The 8,071-nt window shown below is 31.4% G+C and overlaps 1 protein-coding gene across 1 annotated transcript in view; it reads left to right on the plus strand.

The window, feature by feature from the left end:
• LOC135685248 (uncharacterized) overlaps positions 1 to 1,275 on the plus strand; it is a 37,660-nt gene extending 36,385 nt beyond the window's left edge. The window contains exons 15-16 of the mRNA XM_065201118.2: positions 598 to 627; positions 802 to 1,275. Coding sequence (XP_065057190.2) covers positions 598 to 627; positions 802 to 891 — 120 coding nt within the window. The 3' untranslated portion in view covers positions 892 to 1,275. The remainder of the gene's footprint in view (positions 1 to 597; positions 628 to 801) is intronic.
• The last annotated feature ends 6,796 nt before the right edge of the window (positions 1,276 to 8,071 follow it).

An 8,071-nucleotide genomic window follows, 5' to 3' on the forward strand; every position in this document is an offset into this window, starting at 1 on the left:
TACTTGTTGCTTAAGAGGTAGTAGGTTTTTCACAATTGCATTATGTTAGAGAAGAGGTCTCCCCTGCTTCTTGCTATCTCTTGTCAAGAGATTTAAAATGCAATACCGGATGTCCTCTAATACCCTCAAGTTGTAAGAATCTTATACAAATGCCAATCTTTCTATCCACACCTTTGAAACCTGTGTAACCTTCCTCTATTGCCAGATGTAATGGTTTAATTGTTAAGAGAAGAACGATAGACGCAAACTTTTATGAATCCACATGTTTTATGATCCTTTGGCAGCACATATTTTCAGTAATTTACATCTGTGTGAATATTAGAAGCAGCATAAGAAATGGTCAACTTTGATATGTTGTGTTTATGCATCAGCAGATATAGCTGTTGTACGCATTTAAAATTTGAAATTGTTGTTAGCTTGATACTTTTGTTATTAATCCTCTTAATACCTCATTGCTAAGGAAGAAGTGTATCAGATAATTAAAACCGAAAGACCTAAAAGATATAGCAAATACCTTCCTATAGTTTAATAGTATAATGCAGATTCTTAGAGTTATGGTTCTCTACTTACTATAAATTGATTTCATTCTTTTTTCAGGATTCCACTCTTTATAAAGAGAAAGTCAAGGTATATTGATGTTTTGTTTGTAAACCTTATATGTGTAAAGCACTTATATGTTTTCTAATCTTCATTCTATGCAAAACAACCTGTGTTCAGAAATACTGTGCTTACTTCAAAATGCATAATTCATAATATGGTGGAATTCATAATCAGTATAGTTAATATGTCTTTGCATTACAGGAAGAAGAAGCTGTTTCCCTGCCCGCTGATGTCCTGAAGGGACTGAATGTTGATCAATTTCTTTCCAAGCTTCAATATTCTAGTAAGTGAGATACCGGATATTAGAATCGCTGTAGTTCTATGCCACTGCGTGGCAGAAGAGTTATAATTTGCTGTATTACTTGACCCTGTTACAACGTTTTGTCTAAAACAAAGCTGGCAAGCTATAATACATGAACACCCGCACCATTCAATTGTGTGTGGATTCCAGCGTTGTTTATTAATGTTAATACATGGTTGAAACTTCTTTCGTTGCTAGTTTAGCGTCAATTCCATTACGTTAGTCTCAGGACCGGGCGATTGTTAACTATTAGAATATGTCGCGTAATTTGTGAATAATTGTTTTATTAATCCATGGTCAATCGGTGATTAACTTTTTCATCTACACTTACCTGGAGAACTTGTTTTTAGGTAATATAGTATGTTTAATATGGATCTCACTTCTTTTTTCTTTATGTCCCCTTCCAGCACTCGAAAATTAGATGTACGTGCGTATGATATAGGTGTAAATTCCCAGCTACAAGTACAACTCTTCACCCTAGACAAAAGAAAACGGCTCGGGGGGGGGGGGGTACCTTGTTTGAAGGTACTGAGACGTGCCATTATTTAGGGGTACCCATTATTTTTTCTGAAAAGTGCGAAATTATCGGTATCACTTTTTGAAATATATGCGAAACTATGGGTACCATTTGAAAAAACATGCAGAATCATGGGTATCATTTTAGGAAAATATTGCAAAATTATTAGAAGGGAGATTTAGCATTAACAAAATGAATGTCCAGTTAGAAATAAGACAATGAAATATGTGAAATATTGAGATTTGAGGCAAAGTTCATGCAAAATTTGTTTAATGATTTTTATGTGCTTTAAAATTTTTATTCGATTTGCGGAATTATGGGTCACATTTTTTGAGACATTTGAGGAATTATGGGTCCAAATTTTTAACCATAATGGCACGTCCCCGTCAAAAATTAAGCTTAGTTTACCCTCCGAGGAAAACAGCAATTACATTTCACGGGTATCAACCTGTTAAAATGTCGAGTTAGTGTTACTCGTACACTTGCAAACGCATGTTTCCCGTCATAACATTTCCCAAAGTGTCGTTGAACATTTTTTTGCTTGCTTATAGAGTGTTAATGGTTTGCAGGGAAGAAAAAAATACCTTACCTGTAATAATTCATTCGAAACACGCATTCTTGCATGCAGACTTTTTGAAAACAATCATAATTATTTCTCAATATCTTTCAGAGAAGTCCATACTAAATGATAACAATATTTTATGAATTATTTACTGGCTAAAATATTCTGTGGAATAAACATCTTTGCCGGCAAACGCTATGCCGATTAAGCGGGTATTGTCAAAAACTGTCCTTTTTAAAAGTAGTTTTATTAACTACATTTCATAAGGTTCTGTTTTGAAGATTCCTACTTTTCCAACTTGATATTTTAGGAGCGCGCACGATTTTTCGAGTCAGTGAATGACATCATAACCATTTATGACAAAAACATTATTGTTCATGGGGACTTGCCTTCATATATGATTTTCAAATTGGTTTTCTAAAGGCTTAACAGTTTTCGGTCAAGCGTTGACATTACTTCTAAGCCTAAAGCCTTAATTATTTCATCAAAGATAACATGAAATAATTTTCGACCTAATAAGCACTCGTCACTGAAAGTTTTCACTGATCTTCTAAATGATATACAACAGGCCTTTCATTTGTTTCAGGAAGGTTTGAAATAAAAAGAGTTCATCAAAAGTTTACCATTTTTCCTAAGCCTATAGCCTTACTTTTTCGTCAAAAATTCAACCTAAAAATAATGTTCAAACTAACCAACGAGGAATTCAAAAAGTATTCTAAGGGTGTTCTAAGTTATTTAAATAAGGCATTTTAGCAGGTTTAGGAGGGTATAATGAAAAAAATATTTCCTCAAAAATTCCCATTTTTCCTAAGCCTATAGCCTTACTTTTTCGTCAAAAATTCAACCTAAAAATAATGTTCAAACTAACCAACGAACAAATTCAAAAAGTATTCTAAGGGTGTTCTAAGTTACTTAAATGAGGCATTTTGGCAGGTTTAGGAGGGTATAATGAAAAAAATATTTCCTCAAAAATTGCCATTTTTCCTAAGCCTATAGCCTTACTTTTCCGGCTAAAATCAACCTAAAAATAATGTTCAAACTAACCAACAAAGAATTCGAAAAGTATTCTAAGGGTGTTCTAAGTTACTTAAATAAGGCATTTTGGCAGGTTTAGGAGGGTATAATGAAAAAAATATTTCCTCAAAAATTCCCATTTTTCCTAAGCCTATAGCCTAACTTCTTCGTCGAAAATTCAACCTAAAAATAATGTTCAAACTAACCAACGAAGAATTCGAAAAGTATTCTAAGGGTGTTCTAAGTTACTTAAATAAGGCATTTTGGCAGGTTTAGGAGGGTATAATGAAAAAAATATTTCCTCAAAAATTCCCATTTTTCCTAAGCCTATAGCCTTACTTTTTCGGCTAAAATTCAACCTAAAAATAATGTTAAAACTAACCAAAAAAGAATTCAAAAAGTATTCTAAGGGTGTTGTAAGTTACTTAAATAAGGCATTCTGGCAGGTTTACGAGGGTATAATGAAAAAAATATTTCCTCAAAAATTGCCATTTTTCCTAAGCCTATAGCCTTACTTTTCCGGCTAAAATCAACCTAAAAATAATGTTCAAACTAATCAACGAACAAATTCGAAAAGTATTCTAAGGGTGTTCTAAGTTATTTAAATAAGGCATTTTGGCAGGTTTAGGAGGGTATTATGAAAAAAATATTTCCTCAAAAATTCCCATTTTTCCTAAGCCTATAGCCTAACTTTTTCGTCAAAAATTCAACCTAAAAATAATGTTCAAACTAACCAACGAAGAATTCAAAAAGTATTCTAAGGGTGTTCTAAGTTATTTAAATATGGCATTTTGGCAGGTTTAGGAGGGTATAATGGAAAAAATCTTTCCTCAAAAAATGCCATTTTTCCTAAGCCTATAGCCTTACTTTTTCGTCAAAAATTCAACCTGAAAATAATGTTCAAACTAACCAAAAAAGAATTCAAAAAGTATTCTAAAGGTGCTGTAAGTTACTCAAATAAGGCATTCTGGCAGGTTTAGGAGGGTATAATGAAAAAAATATTTCCTCAAAAATTCCCATTTTTCCTAAGCCTATAGCCTTACTTTATCGTCAAAAATTCAACCTAAAAATAATGTTCAAACTAACCAACAAAGAATTCGAAAAGTATTCTAAGGGTGTTCTAAGTTACTTAAATAAGGCATTTTGGCAGGTTTAGGAGGGTATAATGAAAAAAATATTTCCTCAAAAATTCCCATTTTTCCTAAGCCTATAGCCTAACTTCTTCGTCGAAAATTCAACCTAAAAATAATGTTCAAACTAACCAACGAAGAATTCAAAAAGTATTCTAAGGGTGTTCTAAGTTACTTAAATAAGGCATTTTGGCAGCTTTAGGAGGGTATAATGAAAAAAATATTTCCTCAAAAATTCCCATTTCTCCTAAGCCTTACTTTTTCGACAAAAATTCAACCTAAAAATAATGTTCAAACTAACCAACGAAGAATTCAAAAAGTATTCTAAGGGTGTTCTAAGTTATTTAAATATGGCATTTTGGCAGGTTTAGGAGGGTATAATGGAAAAAATATTTCCTCAAAAAATGCCATTTTTCCTAAGCCTATAGCCTTACTTTATCGTCAAAAATTCAACCTAAAAATAATGTTCAAACTAACCAAAAAAGAATTCAAAAAGTATTCTAAGGGTGTTCTAAGTTATTTAAAAAAGGCATTTTGGCAGGTTTAGGAGGGTATAATGGAAAAAATATTTCCTCAAAAATTCCCATTTCTCCTAAGCCTTACTTTTCGACAAAAATTCAACCTAAAAATAATGTTCAAACTAACCAACGAAGAATTCAAAAAGTATTCTAAGGGTGTTCTAAGTTATTTAAATATGGCATTTTGGCAGGTTTAGGAGGGTATAATGGAAAAAATCTTTCCTCAAAAAATGCCATTTTTCCTAAGCCTATATCCTTACTTTTTCGGCTAAAATTCAACCTAAAAATAATGTTAAAACTAACCAAAAAAGAATTCAAAAAGTATTCTAAAGGTGCTGTAAGTTACTTGAATAAGGCATTCTGGCAGGTTTAGGAGGGTATAATGAAAAAAATATTTCCTCAAAAATTCCCATTTTTCCTAAGCCTATAGCCTTACTTTTTCGTCAAAAATTCAACCTGAAAATAATGTTCAAACTAACCAAAAAAGAATTCAAAAAGTATTCTAAAGGTGCTGTAAGTTACTCAAATAAGGCATTCTGGCAGGTTTAAGAGGGTATAATGAAAAAAATATTTCCTCAAAAATTCCCATTTTTCCTAAGCCTATAGCCTTACTTTATCGTCAAAAATTCAACCTAAAAATAATGTTCAAACTAACCAACGAAGAATTCAAAAAGTATTCTAAGGGTGTTCTAAGTTATTTAAAAAAGGCATTTTGGCAGGTTTAGGAGGGTATAATGGAAAAAATATTTCCTCAAAAATTCCCATTTCTCCTAAGCCTTACTTTTTTGACAAAAATTCAACCTAAAAATAATGTTCAAACTAACCAAAAAAGAATTCAAAAAGTATTCTAAGGGTGTTCTAAGTTATTTAAAAAAGGCATTTTGGCAGGTTTAGGAGGGTATAATGGAAAAAATATTTCCTCAAAAATTCCCATTTCTCCTAAGCCTTACTTTTTCGACAAAAATTCAACCTAAAAATAATGTTCAAACTAACCAACGAAGAATTCAAAAAGTATTCTAAGGGTGTTCTAAGTTATTTAAATATGGCATTTTGGCAGGTTTAGGAGGGTATAATGGAAAAAATCTTTCCTCAAAAAATGCCATTTTTCCTAAGCCTATAGCCTTACTTTTTCGGCTAAAATTCAACCTAAAAATAATGTTCAAACTAACCAAAAAAGAATTCAAAAAGTATTCTAAGGGTGTTCTAAGTTATTTAAAAAAGGCATTTTGGCAGGTTTAGGAGGGTATAATGGAAAAAATATTTCCTCAAAAATTCCCATTTCTCCTAAGCCTTACTTTTTCGACAAAAATTCAACCTAAAAATAATGTTCAAACTAACCAACGAAGAATTCAAAAAGTATTCTAAGGGTGTTCTAAGTTATTTAAATAAGGCATTTTGGCAGGTTTAGCAGGGTATAATGGAAAAAATATTTCTTCAAAAATTCCCATTTTTTCTAAGCCTATAGCCTTACTTTTTCGTCAAAAATTCAACCTAAAAATAATGTTAAAACTAACCAAAAAAGAATTCAAAAAGTATTCTAAAGGTGCTGTAAGTTACTTAAATAAGGCATTCTGGCAGGTTTAGGAGGGTATAATGAAAAAAACATTTCCTCAAAAATTCCCATTTTTCCTAAGCCTATAGCCTTACTTTTTCGTCAAAAATTCAACCTGAAAATAATGTTCAAACTAACCAACGAGGAATTCAAAAAGTATTCTAAGGGTGTTCTAAGTTATTTAAATATGGCATTTTGGCAGGTTTAGGAGGGTATAATGGAAAAAATATTTCCTCAAAAATTCCCATTTCTCCTAAGCCTTACTTTTCGACAAAAATTCAACCTAAAAATAATGTTCAAACTAACCAACGAAGAATTCAAAAAGTATTCTAAGGGTGTTCTAAGTTATTTAAATATGGCATTTTGGCAGGTTTAGGAGGGTATAATGGAAAAAATCTTTCCTCAAAAAATGCCATTTTTCCTAAGCCTATATCCTTACTTTTTCGGCTAAAATTCAACCTAAAAATAATGTTAAAACTAACCAAAAAAGAATTCAAAAAGTATTCTAAAGGTGCTGTAAGTTACTTAAATAAGGCATTCTGGCAGGTTTAGGAGGGTATAATGAAAAAAATATTTCCTCAAAAATTCCCATTTTTCCTAAGCCTATAGCCTTACTTTTTCGTCAAAAATTCAACCTGAAAATAATGTTCAAACTAACCAAAAAAGAATTCAAAAAGTATTCTAAAGGTGCTGTAAGTTACTCAAATAAGGCATTCTGGCAGGTTTAAGAGGGTATAATGAAAAAAATATTTCCTCAAAAATTCCCATTTTTCCTAAGCCTATAGCCTTACTTTATCGTCAAAAATTCAACCTAAAAATAATGTTCAAACTAACCAACGAAGAATTCAAAAAGTATTCTAAGGGTGTTCTAAGTTATTTAAAAAAGGCATTTTGGCAGGTTTAGGAGGGTATAATGGAAAAAATATTTCCTCAAAAATTCCCATTTCTCCTAAGCCTTACTTTTTTGACAAAAATTCAACCTAAAAATAATGTTCAAACTAACCAAAAAAGAATTCAAAAAGTATTCTAAGGGTGTTCTAAGTTATTTAAAAAAGGCATTTTGGCAGGTTTAGGAGGGTATAATGGAAAAAATATTTCCTCAAAAATTCCCATTTCTCCTAAGCCTTACTTTTTCGACAAAAATTCAACCTAAAAATAATGTTCAAACTAACCAACGAAGAATTCAAAAAGTATTCTAAGGGTGTTCTAAGTTATTTAAATATGGCATTTTGGCAGGTTTAGGAGGGTATAATGGAAAAAATCTTTCCTCAAAAAATGCCATTTTTCCTAAGCCTATAGCCTTACTTTTTCGGCTAAAATTCAACCTAAAAATAATGTTCAAACTAACCAAAAAAGAATTCAAAAAGTATTCTAAGGGTGTTCTAAGTTATTTAAAAAAGGCATTTTGGCAGGTTTAGGAGGGTATAATGGAAAAAATATTTCCTCAAAAATTCCCATTTCTCCTAAGCCTTACTTTTTCGACAAAAATTCAACCTAAAAATAATGTTCAAACTAACCAACGAAGAATTCAAAAAGTATTCTAAGGGTGTTCTAAGTTATTTAAATAAGGCATTTTGGCAGGTTTAGCAGGGTATAATGGAAAAAATATTTCTTCAAAAATTCCCATTTTTTCTAAGCCTATAGCCTTACTTTTTCGTCAAAAATTCAACCTAAAAATAATGTTAAAACTAACCAAAAAAGAATTCAAAAAGTATTCTAAAGGTGCTGTAAGTTACTTAAATAAGGCATTCTGGCAGGTTTAGGAGGGTATAATGAAAAAAACATTTCCTCAAAAATTCCCATTTTTCCTAAGCCTATAGCCTTACTTTTTCGTCAAAAATTCAACCTGAAAATAATGTTCAAACTAACCAACGAGG

Source organism: Rhopilema esculentum, chromosome 15, assembly GCF_057945365.1.
Source record: "Rhopilema esculentum isolate cy_ngs chromosome 15, ASM5794536v1, whole genome shotgun sequence".
Taxonomy (NCBI): domain Eukaryota; kingdom Metazoa; phylum Cnidaria; class Scyphozoa; order Rhizostomeae; family Rhizostomatidae; genus Rhopilema; species Rhopilema esculentum.